We start from the raw sequence: 27,276 nt of genomic DNA on the forward strand, positions 1-27,276 counted from the left end.
CTTTACAGAGTTTAGGTCTGGAATCAGCCACATAGAATTGGTATCATTTGCCATCTGAGCTATTTATGCTGAATGACAATATGCTTTATTTGTTTTTATTTCAGATCTGAATGTTGTAGTGCTAATATTAGTCTTCACTTTCTAACATGGAAAGTTATGTAGATTTAAGTCATGAAAAAAAAATCTGATTTAATGATAATTCTAAAGTAAAGAAAGACAAGAGAAAGAACAAAAATATTTCAGTAACTCTTTATATGATGCACAACTGGATTAAAAAAAACTACAAAATTTAACATTTTTAAATTTAGAAAGCATAATTTTTGGAAATGTTGCTATATTACAATACTGTTTGATGGTTTAAAATCCATCACCAAACAGTGTTGTTTCTTATGATAATATAAAAAATAATGCATTGCAATATTTGATGTCCCTACATACTATATGTAAACACAGTCATTTAGAAAATACAAAACTGTACTGTTGTAAACTATGCCAACATATTTATTATTATTATTTTTTTTTTGTAGAATTATGTTAGACAAATATCATGTGGTTTAATCAGCATAATCATCATGTACCTTGTTTATGGGATTCTGGTGAGTTTGTAGAGGTATCTGTGCAGGATGAAAGATAATTCAGATGAAAGTATAATTACATTAATCATATTTGAATACTTCATCATCACATTACATAAAAAGTTACAAATACTTGCTGTTCAGTTTAAATTCCTTTATTATGTACAGCAGCATTTGTTGGGCTGTTATCATTAATCACAGTTCATTTGTTTGAAGCAGTGCTTTGAGTTCAGATTACTTCTGTCAGAGTACAACAGGCTTCTGTTTGTCCAGTTTCTTCTGATGATTTTGGTAGTCAATGAGATTGTGAGGTTATTTTAAACTGATTAAAGATTGTCTCCTCACCTGGATACCTGACAATATATGCAGCTGAGGTCTTCACTTCGTTTCTATGTTTAGCATTATTGGTGGTATGTATGTTTTGTTATTCATTTATGATTGTTGTAGTCAGTGTTTTGGAAATATGTATTTTTGGTTTTTTTTTATATCTGGAGTCTGTCTGCAGATTCGCACCAGCCTGATTCACCCAGATCAGCTGGACTCCATCAGCACGGACCAAAGTATCACAAGGGACTCCATCAATATACAACTGACAGAAGAGAGTCACAGAGCTGCCTGGTCTGATCTCTGAATGTGAGGATGATGGAGAGACTGAAACAGAAAATAAAACAAATGACCCAACAGACTTTATTTTTATTGTACATTTGAGTTTAAAAGAAGGATATGTTATTATAAATTGACCACATAAACATAAAATTACCATGAAGAATATGCAGATAAACACGTGCAACACTTCCATATTGTTGTTCATACACATATTGTTTGCAGATGTAAAATCCATAATCTTCTTTTGTGATTTTCTTGATGTTCAGAGAGCAGTCAGGGCCCAGACTCAGTCTCTCATGTCTCTCTGTGTCTTTCTTCTTTTCCCCTCCAGCAATCAGTTCAACTTCCTCTGAATGTCTGGTATAGGTCCATGTAGTTGATGTACAGTCAGACAGAGCATTTTTACAGGGCAGACGGACATTTTCACCAGAACTGCAGAACTTGTGAGTGTCATCCACTCCAAAGGTACCTGTAAACACAAGTACAGTTGAGCAATCAACATACAGAATGAAAACACAAACACATTGGCATACAAAGCAAAATATTTAAAACAATTTTTTCCTTGCTTAAGGCAAACAACACACTATCAAGAATACACTAGTCTCTTATCAGAGAAAAGAGTGTTCAAATCACTAACATTCTCTTAATATGAAAGGAAATGTGCATCATATTTCTGCATGTGACACTACGCCCAGTATTAGTGCAGTATGTAAACAGTATGTAAAGTAAGCAATACTATACGCAACTCAGCAATCTAAACATGAAAAACTGCAAAATTAAACTGAGCCGATATTCAAACAAACTCTTTCCCAGACTAATTCAACTACACAAGGATTTGAAATAGCATGCGTTGTAGAGAAATACAGATTCTTTACCTGTGAGAAATGAACAGAGGATTATCAGTCCGAGGCGATGCATATGACGCTTATCAGCCATTTCAGTCAGTTCCTCTTCTTTATATGATCACTACTCTTTATTTAAACAGTATCAGCCCCTCCTGGGATTGTTAACTTCTTCTAATCCGACCAATTTAATGTTTAAACCCTGCTATTCAGTTTTTTTTGTTACAACTCTAGTAGTTTACATCTCCTCTAGAGAGTCTTGGCTGTTGTCGAATAGGAAACGTCCCTCGTTGTAGAGACTTTTGTGTACAAGTGCACCACAGTTGGTTTCACTTCTTTAAGCAGTTTCCTGAATGCCATTTGATTCTAGTAATACAATCATTCAGTTATTACTGGAATGTTAGCTGTACCAAGTGCTGTAAAGTTTCTGAATTAAAAGTCACACATGATTCTTTTACAAAAACCTAAACAGCAATCGAGTGGCTATCAAACTTCTTAGAACACTTGACCGAGCAAGCGAAAAGTAATGTGTGGTTGGATGTCAGATGGACTAATTGCACTGAGCTTAGAAACAGATTTCCATTTTCAAATAATATGGTTTGCCAGTTTCCAATGATGTACATTTTCAGTGTGCTGAAGTCACCTAGTCACATTAAAAAAACACTTAAAAGGAGTGTCCAGAAGATATGTTTATGACTCATCAGAATTTTGCTTGTGGTCTTGCTAAATTTTCTCTGAATTCACAATAAGTGTTACATTTAGCCATGTGAACCAAGTGTCACAACACAGGATGACATTTTTGGTCTTTGTAGAACTTTAATTCAAATTGCGACAAAAGTACAATTTTGTCTGTTTTCATAAACTTGTTGACCAACAATAGCACATTTACACAGAAGCACACAATGACAATCACAAAACCATGAGTAAAATGAAAAAAGAAAAAAAAAAATAGATCCTCATTATCAGAACCACATATATGAAAGCAAAACGGGGTATTGAGATTGGCATATAAAAAAAAGAAAAAGGTGTTTACAGAAAGGATTGCATAAACCATAATGATAGACGGAGTGGGGGGTCAGCGTCCACTGAGTTCTCAACAGTAGCACAGACCGGATAAATCCAACTTCCAGGAGCTCCAAATAGGTGTTCACTGACACATCTAGAATAGGAGGTATCTTAAGTGTGTGTGTGTTGTGTGTTACAGCAGTCGTCCTCTGCATTCTGTTGAGCCACAACAGCAAAGAAGCTCCTTGCCCTCCACGCTGCCAACTTCATAATTATAATCCCACGTCAGCTCCGTCCCTGCTCGGATGCGCCTGTAGAAACACAGCTTAATATAAAGACCGCATAGTCTGTAAATATTCTGACTAGGCATGGACCGGTATGAGATTTTGACGGTATGATAACCTGAAGCAAAAATATCATGGTTTCACGGTATTGCTGTTACAGCTCTGAAATGTGTTATTTTTAAATGACTGGGTAAAAAAAAAAAAAAAAAAAAAAAAAAAAAAAAAAAAAATCCCACTGTACACAATGTATTTTGTTTTTGAGCAACATACAGAATATTAGAAACAGTAGAATTAGTTTATTTTTCTTTGATTTGTTTCCTAAAAATAAAAAAATACTGACATCTTTAATTAACCTAAATCTGTAATTACAGTTAGTTAATAATTTTTTTATTATTTATTTTCCATTTATATATTTTTTTTTTTTTTTATCGTTTTTAGTTATTTAGTTATATTATTATTATAATTATTTTGATTGTTTGATAACCCAATTTGAAGCAAAAACAGAATGTTCTGACAAGCGTAAACTTAAACTTTTCAGAAGACAGTCAGCTCCCCTCAGAAACACATTCATATAAACCGCCAAATCAATATTGAGGATTTTCTTCCAATAGTTCGTGCATCATAAACAGTGAGTGATCTGCCTGCTACAGTATTTTTCTCTGTTTGTCCGTCTTCAGCGTCTCTGGCCTGTGTTAACGGGCGACGCGTTAACAGACTTCATATTTTCACATAAATTACATTTTGGAAAATGATTGCATTGCAACGCAGTTTGTGCAAGTCCAGAACAGAGAGTTGCAATAAGGCTAAAAATGGCCGGTTGCCGATCGCTTAAAGGCCAAAGTATATTGCGGCCATCTGCGCACTGTCGGCATTGTTATTTTCGTCATCCAAGTGTTATTAAATTACTCATATTTTTAAAGATGACCTTTCAGTGAACAGTAGATGACTGTGTTACACAGACACCAATATTAAATGTAAAAAATAAAATAAAATGAAATATTAAAACAAGCCAATGACTGGTAGGTAAAATTATTACATTTATATGATTAAATTTAAATGCACAATAAAATAAAATAAGTTATATGTTATGCTCACTTGCTAGCAAAGAAGGCCACCCAGGGGAAGCGGAGATCATGAGTATCCACAAACACGTTCTGGACGAACAGATTGGGGCTGCAGCTATGCTGTGAGGGGAAAAAACAGTGGAAGGATATAAACACAGCAGTCGCAAACTATCACTGAATTAAAAGAAACATACCCTGAGATCTTAGACTTATGTAAATGTCCAATCTAAATCAATAATATCGGGGTCTGTTGTACTCACGTTGAGGTAGCGTCCGAGGTTCCCCTCCAGTTTGGCATCAATGATATAACAGGATTCCTCCCCATCAAAGAACTGGCGGGTGTTTTTAGGGCCACTTTCGCCCCCGCCACCTCCCTGTCCATGAGATGGGCCTGACCCGCCTCCTCCTGCACCCCCTCCCCCTGTTTTCACCATCAGACTGTGGGGCTTCAAAGCAATGCCACGCGTGGACTTCACCGCCACCTGCCTCTTCACCACAGCTGAGAGAGAGAAAGAGATCTAACAATGTCCTGTATAATGGCTTGTTACAGAGAATTGATGAATGCAAGGCTATTCAACCTTCTTATTGTGCTAATTTAGTTTTCTTAGCCTTTTATTATGACAACACCTCCAGGATGAGCATCTCATTCATAATATAGAAGGAGGGACATAAAGGGTTAAAAAGGGTTTCTAGTACAAGCAGATTCAGTCATCTGACTGAAGTGTAGGAAACGTTACAGTGACATAAGGAAGTCCACTGATGTAACAGGAAAACAAGCAACTTTTTCGTTTCCTCCATCTTACCCTGAGTCTTTTTCTCCCTCTCCTTGTTGTCATCTGATCCTGAGCTTATAGTTTGCACATCATCACTGTCAGAGAGGGTCATGACATCCTAAACAAAAGACAGATGGAAAGATTATAACAAGAGTGCAAGATGAGAGGAAAAAATAGAGAGAGTGTGTATCAGAGAGTGAGACAGAAAGAAAGAGGAACAAAGAGACTGGAAAGAGAGACATTTCATGTGAAAACTTAAAAAGGAATAGATGTGTGAAAATTAAACTGACCTTCTTCTCTGTCTTCATCCCTCCCTCCACCTTGACGCTCTGATTTGCACTGGAAGTGGAAGACTGGCTGGTGAGCCAAGACGCCACTTTACTCTTCCCAGTCTCCTCTGGCATCGGAGGCGGCTTCCTCTCCTCAGCTGTGGATGCACTCAGTCCATCCTTACTGTCCTGACTCTCTACAGCCAAGACAGAGAATGATGGGAAAGTCAACTGTTACTAAAATGAACAAATTAAGTTTCAATGTACAGAGCATTTGGTTTTACAGCTGATTAATTTAAATGATACTAATTTATATATATATATATATATATATATATATATATATATATATATATATATATATATATATATATATATACATACACACACACACAAAAAAGCAAATCTTACAAAAACATGTCCAAATACATTTCACCACAAAATAAAATGCAGAAAGTTAACAATATATTTAATTTAATATGTGAAATAAGATGTGATTATAACAACAAATATTATTAGTTATTATTAAACACGTGCTAAAATATAAAAGTTTAGTAAAATTTTTACTATAAATATTATTATTAGCAAGACATTTCATCACAAAAATAAAGTTATATGAAGTAAAACAATAATAACGATGACGATGATGATGATAATAATAATAATAATAATAATAAACTGAAAAAACCCACAAAAATAAAATTATGAAATAATATAATAATAAAATTACAATTATTAGTAAGTGTCTAAAACAGGCTTTTTTGCACTATTTTCTTCTTCTGGGTTTGAAATCTACATCGTGTTGACGTGGCAAAGGTCTATACTACATCGATGACGCGTCAGTGTCTATTAAATTATTCATGACACTGAGTGTTCTTATCCTATGAGAAGACGCTTTGCTTAATTATTCACAACAGCATGTGTTGATTTGCTATGATAGACGTTTCAGACTGTGAGTCGTTTATTATTATCTTTTGGGAATGTTCTTTGATTGATTGTTAGTGTTTGTTTTTGCTTTGTAATAAACGTTCGGCACACAGTTCATTCACTTAGTAAGTCTAATCGTTTTGACACCTCCGTGACACAACCCATCAAAAGGCTTATTTAAATGCTGCAGAATAAGCCTTAAAAGTTATCAGAGGTGCAACTGTGGGGAGAACTAACCAGTGCTGAAACAGGGTTTCATGACCCTTTAATAATAATAATTATAATGATGGTCATGAAAATCCTACTCAGATCTTGTCCTTGACAGGTTTTGTGACAATTTATAAGAATCTACTCAAGCCCGCCCTCTTGTGGCCTGTCTCAGTGTTTAATCTATCGGTCTTCTCCTCACCTTCCTTTATTCCTTTGGCCTGTCTGCGGGTGGTGTAGCTCCTCCACACTGAGCTGGTGGAGTAATATGTGTCTTTCACAAATGTGTCGTCTGAGCTGTCGCTCTCATCCTCGTTAGACTCTTCATCTTTGTCATCGTCACTGTCTTCAGATGAATCATCTTGGCCTAATAAGTGGGGGGATAAAAGTATTTTATAAATTTGAAAAGATTATAACCTTCACCTGCTAAATATACACTGGAGGATAATGAACTTGTACTCAAAATCAAAGAGAATAAAACGAAAAACTAAAAATGTTAATTCTATTACAGTACTCTAAAAATAAAGTGAATGTGATCAGCCATTAAAAAAAAAAAAATCAAACCACATGCTATTTATTTTAAAGACACATAAGCAGGCCTTTTATAATATTTTTGAAAAATATTTCACAAAAATAATTAAAGTTAAAAAGAAAAAAACTAATGGACTACACGTTCTAGAAGACCTGTGTGAACTTCAGAAGGACTGACTTCACATTAACTCACCTAGAGAGCAGTTAGGTAAAAGTGATTATTGCAATGGTGTCTTTGAAAAGCAAGCAGGATTCATGATTTTGACTCCCAATTACTGTACTTGATCCAAAGGACATTACAAAAAATGGGTGGTGTTACTTTTTTCCCCATTAACATTGAAATCCTCACAGCCACTTATTTTTATAAAAAGCAGAGAGGTCAGATGTGTGCATAGGTCTCTCACTTTTGCCGGTAGTGCTGCTGTTACGCTCCTCCATCTTGGTGGTGGATTTACCGTGTTGGGAGGAAGCAGGTAGTTTAACCCTGCTCATGTCCACCCCGCTGCCCTCGCTGTCGGAGCAGTGGGCCTCACTCTCGTAACCTTCCTTAAAGTTCTCCACGCTTTCGATGTGGTCTAGATTGGCAAAGTATTCATCACCCATTTCCAAACCTTCTTTATCGGCAAAGTCATCTGTCAGGATTTTACCTGATAGAGAAAGAAACAATTACTATAACTATAATATATCCTTTACTATATATGTATATAACTATAATATGTCATTACTATAATATTATTACTATAACCCCCTTAAATGCCCAGTGGTGGAAATCATTGGACAAACTGCTTTAGGCTTAAGAGGGAGAAGCTTAGGTAAGACCAAACACAGGATCGATTTTCTTTTGAATAAACTAAAGTCTAAATTAAAGTCCAAAAGTATTGAGTGGGTTACCTGCATAGATACAAACAAATGAGCCCTTGGCTACGTCATCAAGGCAACGAATGCCCCAGCCCTTATTTTGGGTCTTAAAGAGTTGCAGTCGGACCTGCAAACCGTGCTGAACCAGGCGGTTAGTGCACATCTGCGGATTACAGCGGCAGCGCTTATTACATTCATAGATCCTGAGAATGCAAACGAGAGGGAAAAAGAGAGACAGGACAATTAACAGGAGATGGAAGACATTAAGTTGAATGGTTTCACTGTAAATCAACATGATAATGGCACTATGGAGGGTTGGTTATATATCACAGACCCTGTTGGGAGACACTCTTCCAGTCTCTTGTGATGGTATCCAGCGTTGGGGTTGATCTGCCCACCTGGCGCACACCCTGTAGCCTGCAGAGTCAGCTGGTGACACGAACACTTGGATCTAAAAACAAACAAAATGTACAGAACAAAGGACAATAGGTTTTAGAAGTGTAGTCTTCATATTTATGTTAATTTCATATGGTTTGAAAAACTTATCCAATCATTAGGAAAAAGTTGTGATGTAACAATAAAGTAATAACTTTCTCCTTTTACCTTTTTATGTGAGTGTACACTATTATTTTCATTACATGAAGTTGCATACTTTACAATCTGAACATAAAAATGTTTTGTTTGATTTATTTTATTTTGTGTTTTGTTTTTTTTATCTCACGATGGGCTGCAGGGGTCCTTTCTATATAATTTCCTGTTTTTGTCCCCCTTTTTTCTGCATGTAAGTTGTACCACAATGTTGACAGAAAAACAACTTAAAATGATAATTACATTTAATAATCTTAATAAAACGCTGTAATTTTCCTGGAAGATCCAGTTATGACATTTAGATTAAAAGTTACAATGTCAAAAAAGGCACATATGCGTGGATGAATCATTCTCAATAAGATTAAAATATATATGCCAAACTAGCGCTGCATGATTCTGGATAAAGTGAGAATCATGTTTTTTTTGTTGTTGTTGTTTATTTGTTTCAAATAGAGATCACGATTCTGAACTAAGCAAAATAGTATGTAATTTACTAAATGCTGTGATAAAACGTTAATTGCTGCAGTCTACAAAAATAATAATAATTCATTTTAATGAATTATTAAAAAAAAGCATTTGTTTGAATGAACGATTCAATGACTCACTCAAAAATACTTCACTTGTTTCATTACTAAATGAACCAGCATTTTTGAACAAATCTTTTGAATGACTGATTTAATGATAAATACATTTTTAACTGTCACTTGTCACCACCTAGTGGTGAATAAATGTACTCAACAAACTGTTTTTAAAGCACCAATTACTTTCAAAATATGATTTGCTCTATTTTATTCACTACCATAGATATCAGTGTCTTTTATTCCAGTACTTATGTGATAATATGAATGATTGTAAGACAGAAATAATACTGTGTGGTTAAAAAGCCTGTTTGTGAAGCTGTTTCGTACCTAAACATGATAACTGCTCTCTCTGTCAGTGGCAGCTGACCATGTTCTGGTATGACTTTGTCAAAGATTTAATAGACACAGACAAATCGTTGACATTTAGTAATACGACCGTGTGGGTTTTGAATCGAGATTGTGATCTTTAAACAATTAATCCTGCAGCTCTATGCTAAACTACTTTTTTTTTTCTTTATTTTAAAGAAGCTTTTTTTCTTTATCCTGTCATTTTTGAATGTGTTTGTTGAAAGCCAATCAATGATACTAACTTGTCTCTGCAGCCGTCAGTGCAGTCACAGCCCACCAGGAAGTCTGGGCTGGTGTTAATAAACACTCCATCTTCTGGGATCCTCTCTTTGCTGTAGGCCACACTGGGCGGAGGAGTGTTGTCGATCTCATTCACACAGGATAAGGGAATGTCTTCGCGACCGCCAGTGATGTCCCGGATGAAGTAGAACGGCCTCTGGGGTTGGAATCGACGGTCCACCAGCACATAGGGGTCCAGACAGAACATCTCCAAGAAGATGAAGTCACAGTGTGTCTGGAAGAGGTAGCGCTGGATTTCTGCCATATTTCTCAGACTCAAGCCACACGGGGACTTGTAGATGACATGGAATGACATCTGAGTGAGAGAGAAAGAGGGTAAATATAAATTAGTATGAGTATTAGTACCAAATAAACCACTGAAAAACACTTAACAGTTGAATGATAGTTTTTAATTCAGGCAAATTTCACCGGCAAAAGGCCCAACCAAGCACAAACCTTGCGGTTAAGGCGTCTGCGGCCAGTCATGCGGCGAAACTCATAGAGCAATGGAGTAAGAAGTGGGTTGCGTCCTCGATGCAGGTTGGGGCGGGTGGGCCTGATGCGCTTTAGACAGTCTGGAGTGCAGTTGTGTGTAAGGTAGAAGAGTCTGTCATTCGGAGCCTGGTACGATGGCTCCTGAGGAATACGCTCACTTGTGTAGGTTGACACAGTTGTCTGCAAAGTATGCGGGGCTGGTGTGATTGGTGTAAACGTATGCACAGGTCCAGGCTGCAGAAGAAAGAGCCTGCAGAGCAAGATAACAAGATGTTAAAACATTGTGTTTCCCAAATATATTACAATTAATCACATTACAAAAACTTTGACTTTCATTTTGGTTGACTGATGGTTGAGAAGGCAGTCTTCACTGTTGGATAACACAGTGTGGACACATGTATTTCTGAAAAATATGATTTGAATTGAATGATTGGTATTAAAAAAAAAAAGGTGTTAGGCCACTTGGCCAGACCACCTGAGATACTAATACCAAGCATAAATGGTGAAAGAGAGGCAAAGTAAAGAAAATGTGGCATATACAGTGTTTTGCAGATATATAGATCACAGAAGTGACAAGTACCAAGTGATTGGGTGTCACACTAACCTGGAGGTATTAGTTTGCTGAACAGTGCCGATCAGTGCTTTGGGCTGGAGGTCAGAGGTCACGGCCTGACGAGGCTGCAGTGCAACCTGACCAGTGCTCTTTTTAGCCATTTGACTCTTTAGACTAGGACTCCTGAAATGGAAGAGAGAGAGATAAACATGGTATAACCATTGACCAGGATCAATAAATTAAATATTTTGAAAGAACAATAGCTCTTGAAGCACTCACTCGGTGCGGGAAGGCTGTGGGGGTCCGGGAGCCACTGGACGAGGTGGTGGGATCTGTGGGGCTACAGGCCGACTGGAAGCAGAAGCACTGTTGTCACTAGTGTACTGCACTACAGGGCCCTTTGTCCTCAATGCTCCTAAAAGCACATACACAGTTTTAATAAGATGAGAATTGGACAGACCAGTTCATTCTTAAAAGGCCAGTTGTAATAAGAAATGTGTGCATAGGGCTGAGTGAAAATTTATCACAACTTAATGTTTCATATCATTTGATATCGATAATTTCTGATTTTTAAAAAAAATTGTTTTTAAACCAAAGAGCAATAGAAAAAAATGTAAATAAAATTAAAACAAATATCTCCTTTCTTATGTTTTATATGCAGATAAAATAAGTGTTAATTTTTTTTTGGCTTGTCTCCTGAGGCCACAGGAGAGTGCTGTCTATAAAAAAATAAAAAAAATGTGCATAACGTCTAAATTAACATATGTGACCCTGTACCACAAAACCAGTCTTAAGTGTCAATTTTTCAAAATTGAGATTTATACATCATTTGAAAGCTGATTAAATAAGCTTTCCATTGATGTATGGTTTGTTAAGTTAGATAGAACAATATTTGGCCGAGATACAACTATTTGAAAATCTGAGGGTGCAAAAAAATTCTAAATACTGAGAAAATCGCCTTTAAAGTTGTCCAAATGAATGCTTAGCAATGCATATTACTAATCAAAAATTAGGTTTTGATATATTTACTGTGGGAAATTTACAAAATATCTTCGTGGTACATGATCTTTACTTAATATCCTAAAGATTTTTGGCACAAAGTAAAATCTATAATTTTGACCCATACAATGTTTTTTTGGCTATTGCTACAAATATACCCCAGCGACATAAGACTGGTTTTGTGGTCCAGGGTCACATATAAATCAAATATAATTTCACAAATTGCATAAACAATTATGAACAAAACAGTATCATGTATTGAGACTAAGTGAAATGGAATAAACCCCCACAAATTCGAGACATGTTTTCTAAAAGTTAAACCTCTTAACTTTCTTTAACGTTACATTTCTTTTGTGAGACGAGAGTTAAACAGCCATAAAAATGCACAGAATATGTGTTCTGTGTGAAGGGCTTGGTTTTGGTTTTCTCCGCATTGAGCTTCTGTATTTCTCTAATATTTTGAATGAAAAACACAATAAAACATTAAAATGCAATGACACTTACATCATTATCACATCTTGTGCACCACTGATATAAGACTCCTTGACACACACCTAACTGCAACGGTTTTGCATTCAAATGCAAATTTTACATTATTTTAAATTCGACTAATACTCATCAAGGCAGGCACAGCACTCATTTCAGCATGAGTTTGTGTGTTCATTCTGCTTGTCACTCATAGAATTAAAACCAGCATTAAACTATCGTGCGTTATATTGAAAAAAAAATTAAAAATTGTTATCGATGAAGGTGCACTATCGATACCATTTTATCACCCAGGCCTATGTGTGCATAAAATATTACATAAAATATAAAGATTAGGCATAAAATATAAAAGACAAACGCATAGCAATCTGTTACCCATATTAGGCCGCTGTCTTTGTTGACCAGCCATTTTCTTTTCTTGACTGTTAGCTGTGTTCATTTTCAGATTAAACATAGGTTCTAGTCTTGTTGAGCCACGATAAATCCACTCACTCCGCTTATCATCCTGCAACATTAAATAAACAATATTGCTCATGTTCAAATGTCATTTAACACACAGCAACTCATGTTGAAGGATGATCAAAGAAATCAAGCAACAAATGAATTTAAAAATCTTTAACCATAACACTTCTAGCTATACGTGTAGCTGAGCTGACCAGAAAAAGCATTTTCACAAGGCTGCCATCCACTTCTTCCACACGACTTTTCCACCACGTTCCCTCCCATTCCGTCTTTATGATTTGTCCTGGCTTCAGCAGCACCATGGGTCTGTTGGGATACGACGTGACGTACTCCTCAATGAAATCTCTGCATGATGCATCCTCAATATCCTCCCAGGTCTTTTTTACTGAACACAGATTGAGAGACAGATCCATTGTAACGAATTATTAAGCGTAATTACTATTATTAATTTTTATTATTTAATTTATTATTTTTTATTGGTATTTTATAATTATTTATTCAATTTGAAAGATGCTTCAAACATTTCAATGTAAAATCTAATCACTTAAAAATATCAGCTGTGTTTAATATTAATATAAGTTTCTTACATGGTCTGCAGATTGGGTAGAGCTCAGGCAGGCCCACATATGAGGCATAACCATCATCAAAAAAGATCAGGAACCTGCAAAAACATTCAATCAGTAATCAATGCATTCTATTCTTCCATACTGTCCCAAGATCTTCTGTTCATCTCACCTCATACGATTCTTGCTGTTGGGCATCTCAGCAACTACACCTGCATAGAGCCAGACTTGATTGCCATCCTTGTACTTGGCGACAACGCGGGCACCAACAAACAGTCTCTCCAGTGTTGGGTGGTATTCAAATGCCACATGGTTCCCAGAGAGAAGACTCTTCCCTTTATTCTCAAACTTCACCTTGTACTTGAAATTGTTCCCTGTGAAATTTTGATATCAAAAGGATGATTTATGCTTTTTGATGAAATTTTGTTCTTCACACACACACACACACACACACACACACACACACACACACACACACACACACACACACACACACACACACACACACACACACAGCAGGATGAAATGTACAGCATCATCCCAGAGAAGGATTATTCAATACAGGTAATAAACTGCATGCACTTACCCACTTGTTTGATGGCAACAAGAGTTCCACGATGCCATGTCTTGGTTCGTTTTTTACCCAAAAGTGTCATGTTGATCTTGATATTATCCTGTTTTAAATTAGGGTTAGGTTGAGTGGGCGCGTTCCTTGGGCCTGAGGACATAAACACTGCTGGAACAGCCAGAGCACCATGGGATTGTGCGGGAGGGGCCACTGCTTTAGCTGGTGTTATACTCGATTGGGCCGTTTTGTTGACAGACTGGGCCAGGTTCTGCACCTGCTGAGACGTTCTTTGAAGAGCAGCTGAAGCCTCCTTAAACTTTAAATACAATACAGACACAACACAGCACAGAAAAGGAATCAGTATAGCATTAAGGTGTGGACACATTAGTGAAATTGTGGCAAAAATGTCCTTTGCACATTACATTGTCTTTTGGCAATTATGAAGCAAGCTCACAAAGAATTCAATTTCAAAACAAGTAGCTTTCTGTTGGTAAACATGGCAAATTTGAACTTGATGTAAAATCTGTGTTGGGGAAATCTTTCGCTTTTATTGAAATGACTGGATTCGTCCACAAAAAATTGCCAAAGAAGGTTAAACTTCACTGCGTCTTTCAAGTGGTTTGTCAAGTGAAACAAATGACACACTTCTCTTACCGCTGGGTCCTTGGCTGGAGTGACAACTTTCTTGGGAGGAACCACTGTAAAGAAAGTCACAGCGCTGTTACTGTATATATTTTACACTTACACTTCTGTAAAATGAAATAACATAAAATATAGCATCTAACGTACCACATCCCACAGCAATGACATCGTCGTCATCATCATCATCAATCTCAATGACCTCAGAAGGTTTTGCTCCGCCTCCTCCCTCATCCTCCGAGCTGCTCTCACGATACACTAGACCCATATTACTGTACACTTCCTTCACCAGAGCTTCACACTGAACCACAGACCTTTGAAAACAGACAGATGTATGGACTTCTTCCTCTGTAATTAAGTAACATGACATTTTTATCTCATAAAATTGTGGCTTTTGGATAATCAATCATGTTGTCACAACCTGAAGTAGTGGCTCGTTCACATCAATATTCTTGTAATTGTAGTCATAACTTTAAAGACTACAGCTATTGATGGAGTAGAATCTTACACTCGCTGAACTTGTCTTGTATTTTTTTTTTTTTTTGCATTGTCTATTTGCTAAGTGCAAACAGCAATGGATTCTATTTACACAAAGTGAAAACAGCAGTATTTTTTGCGATATGCTATCTACACTAAGTGCAAAGAGCAATAGATTCTATTCACACTATGTTGAAATAGCAGGATTTTATGCTATTTATACTATAGTGGTAATTCCTCAGTATTGTAGTACATTATAAAAGACAACACAATAACACACTGAATGTAAATTATAATTTTACTTAAAATTATTAAACGGATGCCACCATTTTGGGACAATAAGCGCCTCCCTACACCTACCCCATACTTTATTTTAAATTTTCTGATTATTTCCTTCATTTTTATTTAATAAAATTGCCATCCCCATGTGATATGAGATTTGAAAACGGAGAAAAAAAGTTTGACGAAAGGCAGATTCGAACCTGGGTCATATTGACTATCACAATCTCACGTTGGTGGGCGGAGTTACTGTAAATAGTTTCTGCCCATGCAACAAGGTGGGCTATTTGCACTTAGTGTAAATAGACACTCTGATTTTGTTTAGCATATCAGTCGCAGAAGTTGTTATGAAGAATATGTATATGATATGAAGAATATGTATATTGCATTAAGGGTTGAATATTTCTCATGAAACAGTTTGACTGAAGTCTCTTTGTGTTGATCTCAATGCATCATCTCTCACACTTTAAACTTACTCTGAAGCATTAGAGCAAAGAGCATCCATATTAGCAACCTCCTTTTCCCTCTGCTCAACCCATTCCTGCAGCTGCTCCAGCTGAGCTTTCCTCTGCTGCACGGCTTCGCTGCTGTCCACCTGCTCCTCGATCCACTTGCGCAGCTCGTCCAAAGACACTCCTAACTCCTCCTCCATCTCTGGATCCAACTCCATCTCCATCCCTGAGGCCAAACTGGCATCCACCTCCATAACTTTGAAAGAAAGGGAAGACAGTGTTAACATGTCACAGCAGGAATAAAAAAAAAAAACCTTTGAAAAGATGTATATTTGTTGGTGGGTTTCATTCCACAAGATTTACTTTCAGTTGAGAGTTATTAAAGGGTAAGTTTGCTATTTTCAGCCAGCTTTTTATTATTACAATGTTGGTAGTAACAATGTGTAACACGTTTTGTATTATAGTTTCCTGCACCAAGATATTAGCAAAAGTCCATCTGGATGACATAAAATGCATCTGACAGATTTTTGACAACTCCAGTGATTTTTAACTACAGATTGCACTTCTGCATTTTTTTCCAAACCTTGTGTATTATGAGTTTCCTACTTTTTTGCTACAGCTCTATTTTTCTGTTATCTCTATAGCACTGAATTGTTTTTTTTTAACCAATTTTTAATTTATTACAAGACTTAAACAAAGATACCTATAAAAATTACAGACCATTCTATAGTTCACAAACTTCTTGTCGAATCAATGCATCAGCAGTGTGCCTGTTAAAAATTCACTGTAAGGTTGCAATGCCAAAAAAAAAAGAAAAAAAAAAAAGACTGTATTATGTCTACTAACAAAATAATATACCTTTGTAGTTTGCTACATTTTAATGCTACATCAGATTTAATTAAATACCACTCCAGAAGCTCTTCTGACTGAGCCACCTTTGCAGTGCAAGTTTGGAACAAGTCTCATATTTTCTCTTTGATTGTAAAGTACAATATAGACCTCCACCAACATCAAATACATTGTTGCAAATATACATCACAAGGGCAAAGTAACATCTCTGTAATACTTTAAATCGTCTGGGATATGTAAACACAACCGGTCTGATCATGTAGATATCATGGCTGTAAACGGCACTTTAACTGACATTCAGCTGATAAGGAGAAAAGCTGTATTTATATTCATAACCCATGAAAATGTTCGCTATATGTTTCAACACTTCAACAACCACAATTCCTGCAAGTCAAGACCCCTAAACGGCGCGCAACACACGGATGCGAGGGCTAAACAGATCCTTGTGTCCACTTCTGCTTCAAAAGAGTAAATATCCATGCCACCCTTTAGCTATCTTAAAAAGTAAATATATAAACAAAAGTAAAATACAGTAATCGATTGAGCTTTATTCAATTGTGTTGATGCTAACTGGGTTAGCTTACCTCTCCTAACGTGTGTATCGCTCCTGCTCTTTTGCGGATTTCCTATTTTTGCCGTGCATTAATTAAATGAACAGAAAACCAACAATATACTGTTTACAGCTTTTTCCTATTCCAGAAGCATTTAAGTTTAATTTTTATTTGAACACGAATTCACCGTTCCTCGAACACCGCGCAATGAGGCTCAATGAACGTGTTTGACCGATGACGATTCTACGAGCTGACCAATCGGCTTTCGCGTGATGAGTGAGTGGCAGTTGAAGTGAGCAATTGGATACAAGCAAAAAACTTGATCACACCCCCACGATACACTGCTTGCCCTGCAGGACTGCACAGCACAAAGTGAATCAATCAACCACAGTTTAGGTCCATATAAACTATCATTACATCTAAAGCACCTGACGAACGAAAGCTAGCACTTGTTCTATGAAAATAAAAAAAAACCCTAGCTATGTGTACTGTGCTAGACTAACTGAGATTTTTCACAGCACTTGCATACTGTTGCTCTCTTGTTTCTTCCGATTATTGCTTCTATTGTTCTCATTTGTGTCATTTGGATAAAGGCGTCTGCTAAATGATTAAACGTAAATGTAAATGTATCTATGAAAACAATTTATTGAAATACTGACCATACTGACAGCTCAGTATTAATAAATACGAAACGTTTTTTTTGTTTTAGATAGGTGTTAGGCCCATAGCCACAACCAATGCAAGAACACTGTACACATATTATTACTTAAACAAGGATTTCATTGTTGACTTTTTATGATAAATTATTTTGGTATATAAAGGTCACATTAAAACTATCCTGCATGTTTATTATTATTATTATTATTATTATTTATGTTAAAGGTGCATGTCAGCATTTTTCTCAAATTAAAATATTTTACAGATAAACAAATGAATGCTGTGTTAAAAAATGTGCGCTTTTATCGATTTCACATGAGACTCCATTTACTGCCCTAACATTATTGTTTATTAGTTAACTGCGGCATCTTGTGATGTTTAAATATAGAGTAGTTTACTTTGCTTAGTTAATAATGCAACATGTAACAAAGAAAATTAACGCACTGAAAACAAAGGTAGCCTACACGTGGAAGGAGAGGAAGTTAGGAAAAATACTGGTACATGAATAGTAATCCAATTAAATGAAGCAATGGTTGACTTTTGAACTACATGACTGTTTGTACGGCGCCTCTGCCAACTATCGACCACAGAGCCTGAGAAGTTCTATTCATTTATGCGAATCGGTTCTTTCGAACAGTTCGTTTCAGTGAACTCGGTTCTTTTACGTCGTCAGGTTGCCTACGTTAATCTTTAATATAGGGATTTTAAAACATTGTATACATGTTATGCATACATTACAACCATCTGAAAAATACTACTAATGTTGTTATGATAAGAAAAATGAACGCTGTTTTAAAGATTTAACGTTAAGATTGATATATTTCGTCAATTTGTAATCCGTTGACAGAGTTAACCCTTGGAATAGGACATTGTAAAGCGGTTCAGCCAATTCATTCAAAAGATCCGACTCGAAAGAATGATTACTGTAGCTGAACAATGTGGTCTTGCTCCGTCTCAAAAACACACACACAGTCATATATTTGCTGTATAAAGTTGTATAAATCAGCATTGACTCTTCCGTTGTGAAAGGGTTATCAAATTTAACAAGTTGCCCGTGTGTGTGGTTATCATGAGCATAAACTCATTTTGCTGCTGTCACACAAGAGGCCCTCGCTACAGGTAACCTTACGCTTTGATGAATAGCTGCGTCATTGTTTCATGACAGCGGCCGTTTGCGAAACAACTCAACACAAGCAAATAAAACAGAAATCAACGGCTCTCTTTTCTCTTTTTTCACTTCTCGACATTTGCATGTGCACGACTTGTTTTTCTTCAGAGGTGACGCAAATGCTGTGCGCCGTCCTGGGTCAGTCCAGGAGTAGACGAGAATATTTTGTCAGGTAAAGAAAGTTTTTACGCTTGGACACATAGAGCAGCAACACACACACATTAATTGCTTTGCTGTCACTATAAATATCGACGCGGACTAATAATTGCCATCATCTTCATATGAACTTCTCGTTTGTTGTATTATCGACGTCAGCAGCGCATTAAGCTAATCTGCTGTAGCTGTTGGGCTAACAGTTAGGTTAACAGTTATTATATCTGACAGATACGATTCATTATCGCAACCTGCAGACTGACAGTTACTGCAGAACTACATTCTCTGTGAAAATAGGTAACGTTAGCCGTAATGTCGCGAAAAAGACGCCTGAAATATTTTTGGTTTAGCTAGCATATGAAATGACTACGTTACTGTAAAGTTATATTCGCAGATCAAGTTATAAACGCGTGCGCTACGCGGTATTCCGTGCATTCACAGATTAAATTGCAGCTGGGCAAAGCTGCTGCATAAATGTAAAATGTCATAAGATCTAATGTTATTGATTGCCTACTTCCTGTCTAACCCCTGACGTTTATTTCATGCTATTTAATGTAGCTCTTAACTATGATTAATGTTACTATGCTATTTAATGTAGCTATTAACCCATTTTCTACGTAATTTATTTTCTACATTATGAACAATTGATCACATGTGTGCTTTTTGTGATGTCTTGCAATGCAGGTATTTGTCATCCACATGGGAATGGGGGACATGAAGACACCAGATTTTGATGACCTGCTGGCAGCGTTTGACATTCCAGACATTGACGCCAAAGAAGCAATTCAGTCTGACACTGATGGTAATCATAATGAGCGCAGTGGTGTTGTTGGAAAGGAGAGAAGTGGAAGCCCATGCCTGAGACCTCCAGAAAGCCCTGAGCCTGTTCTTTTAGCTCCTCATAATGACCCCTCCATGGTCAGTGTGATTGTAAAAAACAGTGTACATTCTGATGACAAAACTGAAGGGAATGGAACTGAAGGGGACATTTCTGGTGCTGATGCCTCACATGAGTCTCCCCAGAAAGGTCTCAGCGAAGATGGCCTGGTGCAACCAGATCCGTTCATCTATAATGGACTCAAAACTGTCTCTGATGGGGCTACAGAGCCCTCTCCACCACCAGCTCTAACCCGGATGCAGCCCAATGGGCAACTTTGGTCTCTCTCTGCTCCTAGTGTTTCTAGTGATGACAACCAGGATGGCACTTCTTCTAAACACCCTTCTAGCACTTTACCCATGATTGATCCTCCCGTCTTATCTTCACGTTTAATTAGTTCAGACTTTCCTCCAAGAGTTGATTGTGAGGAAGCACCACCATTAAATGGCACTATGAGGACAGGAGTCCGTCGATGCTTATCTGAAGATGAAGAATCTGAACCAGACCTCGGTAGCCCTGCGCTTGTCATACAAGAAAGCCCGGATTCCCAGCGGTGCTCCGCTCCCAAGGTACCACGCATGCAACGGTCTCCTTCAAGTGTGTTTCAACCACCCTCTCCCTCATCCCCTTCCTTACCAGTTAGTAACACTCAAATCGAAGAGCCATCTGTCCAGAATCCAACACTTCTACAGAGCGGCGTCAACCCAACATCTTTGACCTCCACAAGCGATCTGCCAGTTGAAGAAAAAGACGTGGAGCACATAATCGAGGAGAGAGATTCTCCTGAAAGCCCTGAGCCAGAAATCCCTCAACCTCAGCCATCAAATCACCAAGAAGCCAATGAGCCAGAAGAGAAGGTCAGAAAAGAAGAAGCCCCTCAAGATCAAGTTATTGACATGAGCATAAGTGTGCAGGAGAATAGTGGTCTTCAACTAAAAACAGAAGATGGTGGAGGGGAGGAGACGCAAGGGAAATCCACCAAGACTAGTTTGGTAGATTCCCCTTCTGAAGATGTCACAAACTCCAGCAAAACCTCCTCCAAGCCTCTCAAAGTCAGAATCAAGACTGTCAAAACATCTGCTGGAAACATCACACGTACTGTATCTAAAGTGGCTCCCAAAAGAGGGACCTCCAAGGGTCCTGGTGGCTCTAAAGTTCAAGCAGGGGCCCATAGGATTCAGAGGTCTGGTGATGCTCCTCAAGGGCGAGCTCAGGGTTCAAAGTTGACGATGTTGCCAGTGTCCACCCTTCAGGATGCCAGCACAGCTATGTTATTTGCAGCCAGCAAGGCACAGAATAAGATGGCCACCAGTCTTTCCACCACTGCAGTCAAGATCACCAGAACATCAACCCTCCCCTCCATCACCTCTTCACCCATGCCTGGGGTTCGCAGTTTTGGGCAGAAAACAATGAACGGGAATCCTGGGACTGCCAAACCAGCCTCCATTGTAAACAGCCCGGGAGCTGTGATCTCACGCAGTCAGTCTAGCCTCGTTGAGGCCTTCAACAAAATCCTGAACAGTAAGAATCCACTGCCAAGTTATCAGCCAGACCTCTCCATCCCCCCTCCCCCAGAATGGGGTCTTCGAGTGCCCTCAACGGGATACCGTTGCCTTGAATGCGGGGATGCGTTCGCTCTGGAGCGCAGCCTGGCGAGGCACTACGATCGGCGCTCTATGAGGATCGAGGTGACCTGTAACCACTGCTCCAAACGCCTGGCTTTCTTTAATAAGTGCAGCCTGCTGCTCCACGCACGAGAGCACAAGGAGAAGGGGCTGGTTATGCAGTGCTCGCACCTCATCATGAGTCCTGTCAGTGTGGAGCAGATGATTGGCCAGCAGGATACCGTGCCTATAGGTTTGTGTCTCTGTCAGTGTTAGTGTATTTATAGATGCAGTAGGAAAATAATACTTATAAGGCCTTCTTTTGATGTGGACATTTAAATGTCTTTGACACAATTGTTTTATTCTGTTGACAGCCCTAGATTTTAAATGTGTAAGAAACAGAAAACAAATTTGCATAAAGTTTTGTGGGGGAAAAAAGTACATATTTATGTGTACTTTGTACTCACACAGTACAAACTCATACAGTATTTTTACACCACCATTCAAAAGGTTCAGTAAGTCAGTAAGATTTTTTTTTTTTTTAATTTTTGAAAATTAATTTAGTGTGAATGCACTAAATTGATCACAATTGACATGAAAGATATTTATAATGTTACAATAGATTTCATTTTCAGATAAATGCTGTTCTTTTGAACTTTTTATAAATGAATCTTGAAAATAGTCTGCAGAAATATTAACTGTTTCTATTTTGTTTTTGATATTTTGATTATTATAGTTATTTATGTTGAATGTTTTTTGAAGAATTTGGTGACACTGAAGACTTTTTTAAATTGTTTTAAAATTGAAATCAGTTATTTTAAATTGTAATAATATTTCACAATAGTATAATATTTTGATTAAATGTAATCTTAGGGAGCATAAGAGACTGAAAAAATCATACCGACCCCAAACTTTTGATTGTTATTGTTTTTTAGTATTTTTTATTGCTTTTTTTTTTTTTTAAAGGTGTTTGTTTCTATGATATATTTATTTTTTTGGGTATTTGTTATTAACATTTTTGGAAATCCTTGTCTGGATGTAAATAGATTTTTTATTTTAGATTACTATTTTCTTTGTCTGAACAAACTACATTTATAAAACATTCCAGAAGTAAAAAAAAGACATGAAACTCATAGTTCTGGGTAACAGTAGCAGGTGTACACAAAGGGATCAGGGAGCAGTCACTGTCTCAATCCACAGGGAATCTGTGCGCTGCAAAACAAAGGACTCAAGCATTGATGCAGAATAATTCAGCTGGGGCTTGTTCTTTCTGAACACTTTTTCAAAGAGCAGTCTCTGTGCTCAGTGCATTGCAAAAGGACTCTTTAGGGAGCTGAACTATAAATCATAGAAGGTTTACAGTGTTGTTGATAATTGGCCATGATTATCTAGATTAGTACATTTCATTAAAGGGTTAGTTTAGGGAGATTATTTATATTTTGTAGTTGGTTTATAGTGTTGTTGTCGTTCCAAACCCGTGAGACCTCCGTTCATCCTCGGAACACAGTATAAGATATTTTAGATTTAGTCCGAGAGCTTTCTGTCCCTCCATTGAGAATGTATGTACGGTATACTGTCCACGTCCAGAAAGGTAATAAAAACATCTTCAAAGTAGTCCATGTGACATCAGAGGGTGCGTTAGAATTTTTTGAAGCATCGAAAATACATTTTGGTCCAAAAATATCAAAAACTACGACTTTATTCAGCATTGACTTCTCTCCCAGGTCTGTTATGAGCGCGTTCACAGCACATCCGGTTTCGCGAACGAATCACTCGATGTAACCGGATCTTCTTGAACCAGTTCACCAAATCGAACTGAATCGTTTGAAACGGTTCGCGTCAACAATAAGCATTAATCCACAAGTGACTTAAGCTGTTAACTTTTTTAACATGGCTGACACTCCCTCTGAGTTCAAATAAATCAATATCCCGGAGTAATTCATTTACTCAAACAGTACACTGACTGAACTGATGACCGAGCCAGATAACGAACGAAACATTGACTCGTTCTCGAGTCAAGAACCGGTTGCATCGGTTTTCGGATCACCTGTAGTGATGGGAAGTTCTGTTCTTCTCCGCGAAACGGTTCTTTCGGACAGTTTGATTCAATAAACCGGTTGCCGAAAACGGTTTCACCAGTTCTTTTGCGCTCGACGTAATGACTTCATTGGCGATGATTGCCCTTGATTCAAGCCTTCGGTTTACCCGCGCTCATAACATTAGCACAGAATCAGTTCAGAATCAATCACCAAAAGAACTAGTTCAGTTCAGTTCAGACGCGCTGTGTGTCATTCTGAATCATGCATGCGCAGTATCATCAGCTCCTCGGTTCTCGAATCGGACGCGTCCGACAGAAACGGTTCTTGGCTCGAGAACGAGTCAATGTTTCGTTCGTTATCTGGCTCGGTTCAGTCAGTGTACTGTTTGAGTAAATGAATTACTCTGGGATATTGGTTTATTTGAACTCAGAGGGAGTGTCAGCCATGTTAAAAAAGTTAACAGGCTTAAGTCATTTGTGGATTAATGCTTATTGTTGACGCGAATCGTTTCAAACGATTCCGTTCGATTTGGTGAACTGGTTCGAGAAGATCCGGTTACATCGAGTGATTCGTTCGCGAACCGGATGTGCTGTGAACGCGCTCATAACAGACCCGGGAGAGAAGTCAATGCTGAATAAAGTCGTAGTTTTTGATATTTTTGGACCAAACTGTATTTTCGATGCTTCAAAAAATTCTAATGGACCCTCTGATGTCACATGGACTACTTTGAAGATGTTTTTATTACCTTTCTGGACGTGGACAGTATACCGTACATACATTCTCAATGGAGGGACAGAAAGCTCTCGGACTAAATCTAAAATATCTTATACTGTGTTCCGAAGATGAACGGAGGTCTCACGGGTTTGGAACGACATGAGGGTGAGTCATTAATGACATAATTTTAATATTTGGGTGAACTAACCCTTTAACCCATGTTCATTTCAGAATGATTTAGCTGATATGTAATATCTGCTTACAGTACAGTCTCTATTACAGGTGTGCTTTCTCCAGCTGCCTCCGCTCTGTCTGCCATTAAAGAAAGTGGTGTCCATCTGTCACAATCTTCTGATAACAGGTAACAGCACACTGTCTGATCATGTTTATTTAGTTTTTTTATGTTTGAATGAATGAGAAATAAACAAAAATGAATGGAGACTGAGTGATTAAGATGCTGCCTGGTATGTTTGTGTACTCAATGTTCTCAGCTGTCCAGAGTGTTGGAGTCCATTCAAAGGAAAGGCAGAAATAGTAGCACACTTTCAAGAGGTGGAGCCTGGAGGCACTGAAACGGTGAGTGAGTGCATGTGTGGGTCTCAGGACAATAGCAGTGAGTTTTTTTTATTTTATTTTTTTGGTGGTTTATTTGGGCCAGTAGTTTAGACTTGCATTGGGTCTGCTAACACTTTTTCAAAAATGTCCTACATGCATCGAAAAAATTTATAAACACTTTTCATTACAATGTTGAATTATTATTTAATATTATCTAACATTAAAATACATTAAAATTCAAGTTGTTAATATCTCCTAAAAATTAAAATTTGCTGAAAATATATTCACCCTCAGGCCATCCAAAATGTAGATGAGTTTTTTTCTTCATTGAAACAGATTTAGAGAAATTTTGAATTTGCTTGCTCTACAAATAGATCCTCTGGGGTGAATGGGTGCCGTCAGAATGAGAGTCCAGACAGTCACAATAATCTGGACAACTCCAGTCTTTCGATTAATGTCTTGTGAAGTGAAAAGCTGTATGTTTGAAATAAACAAACCAATCATTTAGATTTTTTTTTACTTCAAACCATTGCTTCCATTGAGTCTTCTATCTATAATATTGCTTTCTCCAGTGAAAAAGTTGTTTCGTCGAATATGCACAGATCAAGCACCATTTACAAGTGAAATCAGTCCAGAACTATTCTAACAAATATGTTGGTGGATTTTGATGTGAGAGGATAATGGTTTAAAGTAAAACATCTTAATGATGGATTTGTTTATTACAAACATGCAGATTTTCACTATACAAGATGTTGTAGATTGACAGACTGGAGTCATGTGGATTGCTTGTGGATTATTCCGTTGTTTTTATCAGCAGTTTGAGCCCATTTGAGGATCTATCGGTAAGCAAGTGATGTAGCGCTCAGTTTTTTTTTTTTTCAGTGAAGAAAGAAACTCACATCTTGAATTTTCATTTTTGTGTGAACTATTCCTTTAATATTAATTAATAATATTACATTTTGATTTCTCGCTAGTGTTGTATGCAGTGTTCTCCTCCGATGCCGCTGTGGAACTCATGTAGTGCTGCGGCTCACCGGCGGTTACATCAGCAGCTCCCTCCGCTGGTTTGCCCTGAATGCGGTGTCACCTGTCAGTTTCAGGACCTCAACACTCATCTGAATCAAACCTGCCTTCACTACTCACGGCGCCTTGGATATAGGTAACCACCTAGCCATACAGACTACTAATAAAACCCTGGTTTCATCTATTGTTTTTAAAAGAGCAATTTAATACTCATTCTCTCTCATTTTCATTGCAGATGTGCTTGTTGTCATTTGGTGTTTGGTGGAGTGAATAGTTTGAATGCTGTAAAGACTCACATGCAGACCGCTCACTGTGAGGTCTTCCATAAATGCCCCTCCTGCCCCATGGCTTTTAAATCTTCCTCTAGTGCTGAAGCCCACTGCACCTCCCAGCATCCTGAACTCCCTGAGACAGCAAGGCAGTCCAAGTAAGTTGGGGAAACTACCTTGAAACTGTAGCTACAGGAAATTGCAGTTAAACTTGAATTGCAGTCAAGCAACCCTTTTAAAAGCAGTTAGCCAAAAAATTAATAATTTGAATGTTGCTAATAACCATTGTTTTTTTTTATGACAGGGAGATCTATAAATGTGTGATGTGTCGGACTGTTTTTACTCAAAAAGCATTGCTCAGTGTCCATATCGACACTCACTTAGCCAAGCAGAAGATGCACGTCTTTAAATGTCCCGACTGTAACAAGCTGTTCACGCAGAGAGGTTCCCTTCTTGAGCATTTTAAGGTTTGCTTTCTATTTAGTTCGACAAAAATAAGCTCTATTCATTGACATTAGGAGTGTATGACCTTATTGTAATTTGTCTTTAGGACTCTCACTCTAGCATTTATGACACATCAGCACAGAACAACTTGGTAAAAATGGAGAGCTCTGATGGGGAGGAGGAGGGACAGGATGAAGACGAGGACAGAGGAAGAATGGCGAGAGAGAATGGGAACTCTGCTCTCCAGAGTTGGAGCTGCTCACAGTGTCAGACGCACTACACAGACAAAGAGAACTACATCACCCACATGTCTGAGCAGCATGGCAAGGTCAGGACTTCATCAAGAATAACGATTCTTAAACACCAAATCAAGATATTAGAATGATTTTGTAATTAGTTTTTTCTTTGTTACATTGGAATGGTTTCCAATTTGTCCTGAACCAACAAACCTAAACTAACAATGTTTCATCATGATTTTGTTTGTTGTTGAGAACTGAAGAAGTTTCCATGTACTCTTTGTGAAGGGTCCTTCTCTTCATCGTCAAGTTTAAGACGCCACATTCGTGTCAAGCACAAAGGCATCAAAAGAGCGTTTTATTGCCAGTAAGTAAAAAGTATTCAGCAGAATCTTTTCTTTCATGGGACTTTTGTGTTTTTAAAATA

At 37.7% G+C, this 27,276-nt stretch overlaps 3 protein-coding genes across 7 annotated transcripts; 1 reads left to right on the forward strand and 2 right to left on the reverse strand.

Annotated features, from left to right (window-relative positions):
• Nucleotides 1-999: 999 nt before the first annotated feature.
• LOC109068536 lies at nt 1,000-2,676 on the reverse strand. Its single transcript, XM_042740274.1, has 3 exons — nt 2,057-2,676; nt 1,336-1,650; nt 1,000-1,226 (listed from the first exon to the last, which is right to left on the reverse strand). The coding sequence occupies exons 1-3, from the start codon at nt 2,115-2,117 to the stop codon at nt 1,000-1,002; spliced, it is 603 nt and encodes a 200-aa protein (XP_042596208.1). The 5' UTR covers nt 2,118-2,676.
• A 138-nt stretch (nt 2,677-2,814) lies between these two features.
• Nucleotides 2,815-17,382, reverse strand: setdb1b (SET domain bifurcated histone lysine methyltransferase 1b). Of its 2 annotated transcripts, none has more exons than XM_042740862.1 (22): nt 17,144-17,382; nt 15,735-15,966; nt 14,653-14,816; nt 14,518-14,561; nt 13,882-14,179; nt 13,468-13,669; nt 13,320-13,393; nt 12,927-13,117; nt 12,646-12,775; nt 11,065-11,200; nt 10,837-10,968; nt 10,194-10,482; nt 9,701-10,053; nt 8,276-8,392; nt 7,975-8,144; nt 7,539-7,730; nt 6,755-6,919; nt 5,440-5,615; nt 5,180-5,267; nt 4,637-4,875; nt 4,408-4,496; nt 2,815-3,339 (listed from the first exon to the last, which is right to left on the reverse strand). In XM_042740862.1, the coding sequence occupies exons 2-22, from the start codon at nt 15,962-15,964 to the stop codon at nt 3,222-3,224; spliced, it is 3,597 nt and encodes a 1,198-aa protein (XP_042596796.1). In that variant the 5' UTR covers nt 15,965-15,966; nt 17,144-17,382; the 3' UTR covers nt 2,815-3,221. The 2 variants fall into 2 exon arrangements, with proteins under 2 accessions (XP_042596796.1, XP_042596795.1); XM_042740861.1 differs by having other exon boundaries at nt 7,488-7,730; nt 17,144-17,381.
• A 1,352-nt stretch (nt 17,383-18,734) lies between these two features.
• LOC109053797 (zinc finger protein 687a) lies at nt 18,735-27,235 on the forward strand. 4 transcript variants are annotated; one of them, XM_042740866.1, is made up of 10 exons: nt 18,735-18,886; nt 19,044-19,107; nt 19,773-21,822; nt 24,605-24,683; nt 24,814-24,898; nt 25,852-26,036; nt 26,136-26,327; nt 26,474-26,636; nt 26,720-26,941; nt 27,104-27,235. In XM_042740866.1, the coding sequence occupies exons 3-10, from the start codon at nt 19,788-19,790 to the stop codon at nt 27,218-27,220; spliced, it is 3,078 nt and encodes a 1,025-aa protein (XP_042596800.1). In that variant the 5' UTR covers nt 18,735-18,886; nt 19,044-19,107; nt 19,773-19,787; the 3' UTR covers nt 27,221-27,235. The 4 variants fall into 4 exon arrangements, with proteins under 4 accessions (XP_042596800.1, XP_042596802.1, XP_042596799.1 ...); XM_042740868.1 differs by lacking the exon at nt 19,044-19,107 and having other exon boundaries at nt 18,736-18,886; XM_042740865.1 differs by lacking the exon at nt 18,735-18,886 and having other exon boundaries at nt 18,918-19,107.
• Nucleotides 27,236-27,276: the final 41 nt, after the last annotated feature.

This window comes from Cyprinus carpio, chromosome B16 (genome assembly GCF_018340385.1).
Source record: "Cyprinus carpio isolate SPL01 chromosome B16, ASM1834038v1, whole genome shotgun sequence".
In the NCBI taxonomy this organism is placed as follows: domain Eukaryota; kingdom Metazoa; phylum Chordata; class Actinopteri; order Cypriniformes; family Cyprinidae; genus Cyprinus; species Cyprinus carpio.

Coding starts and splice junctions, on each gene's coding strand:
- LOC109068536 (XM_042740274.1), bottom strand. CDS start 2,117: ATGGCTGATAAGCGTCATATGCATCGCCTCGGACTGATAATCCTCTGT. Junction 1,651..2,056: donor CCTCTGTTCATTTCTCACAG/GTAAAGAATCTG, acceptor TTGTGTTTACAG/GTACCTTTGGAGTGGATGAC. Junction 1,227..1,335: donor TTATCTGCATATTCTTCATG/GTAATTTTATGT, acceptor TTTCTGTTTCAG/TCTCTCCATCATCCTCACAT.
- setdb1b (XM_042740861.1), bottom strand. CDS start 15,964: ATGGAGGTGGATGCCAGTTTGGCCTCAGGGATGGAGATGGAGTTGGAT. Junction 10,969..11,064: donor CCACAGCCTTCCCGCACCGA/GTGAGTGCTTCA, acceptor CTTCCATTTCAG/GAGTCCTAGTCTAAAGAGTC. Junction 8,145..8,275: donor GAAGAGTGTCTCCCAACAGG/GTCTGTGATATA, acceptor TTGCATTCTCAG/GATCTATGAATGTAATAAGC.
- LOC109053797 (XM_042740866.1), top strand. CDS start 19,788: ATGGGAATGGGGGACATGAAGACACCAGATTTTGATGACCTGCTGGCA. Junction 24,899..25,851: donor AGCCTGGAGGCACTGAAACG/GTGAGTGAGTGC, acceptor ATTTCTCGCTAG/TGTTGTATGCAGTGTTCTCC. Junction 26,942..27,103: donor TGTCTGAGCAGCATGGCAAG/GTCAGGACTTCA, acceptor GTTTGTTGTTGA/GAACTGAAGAAGTTTCCATG.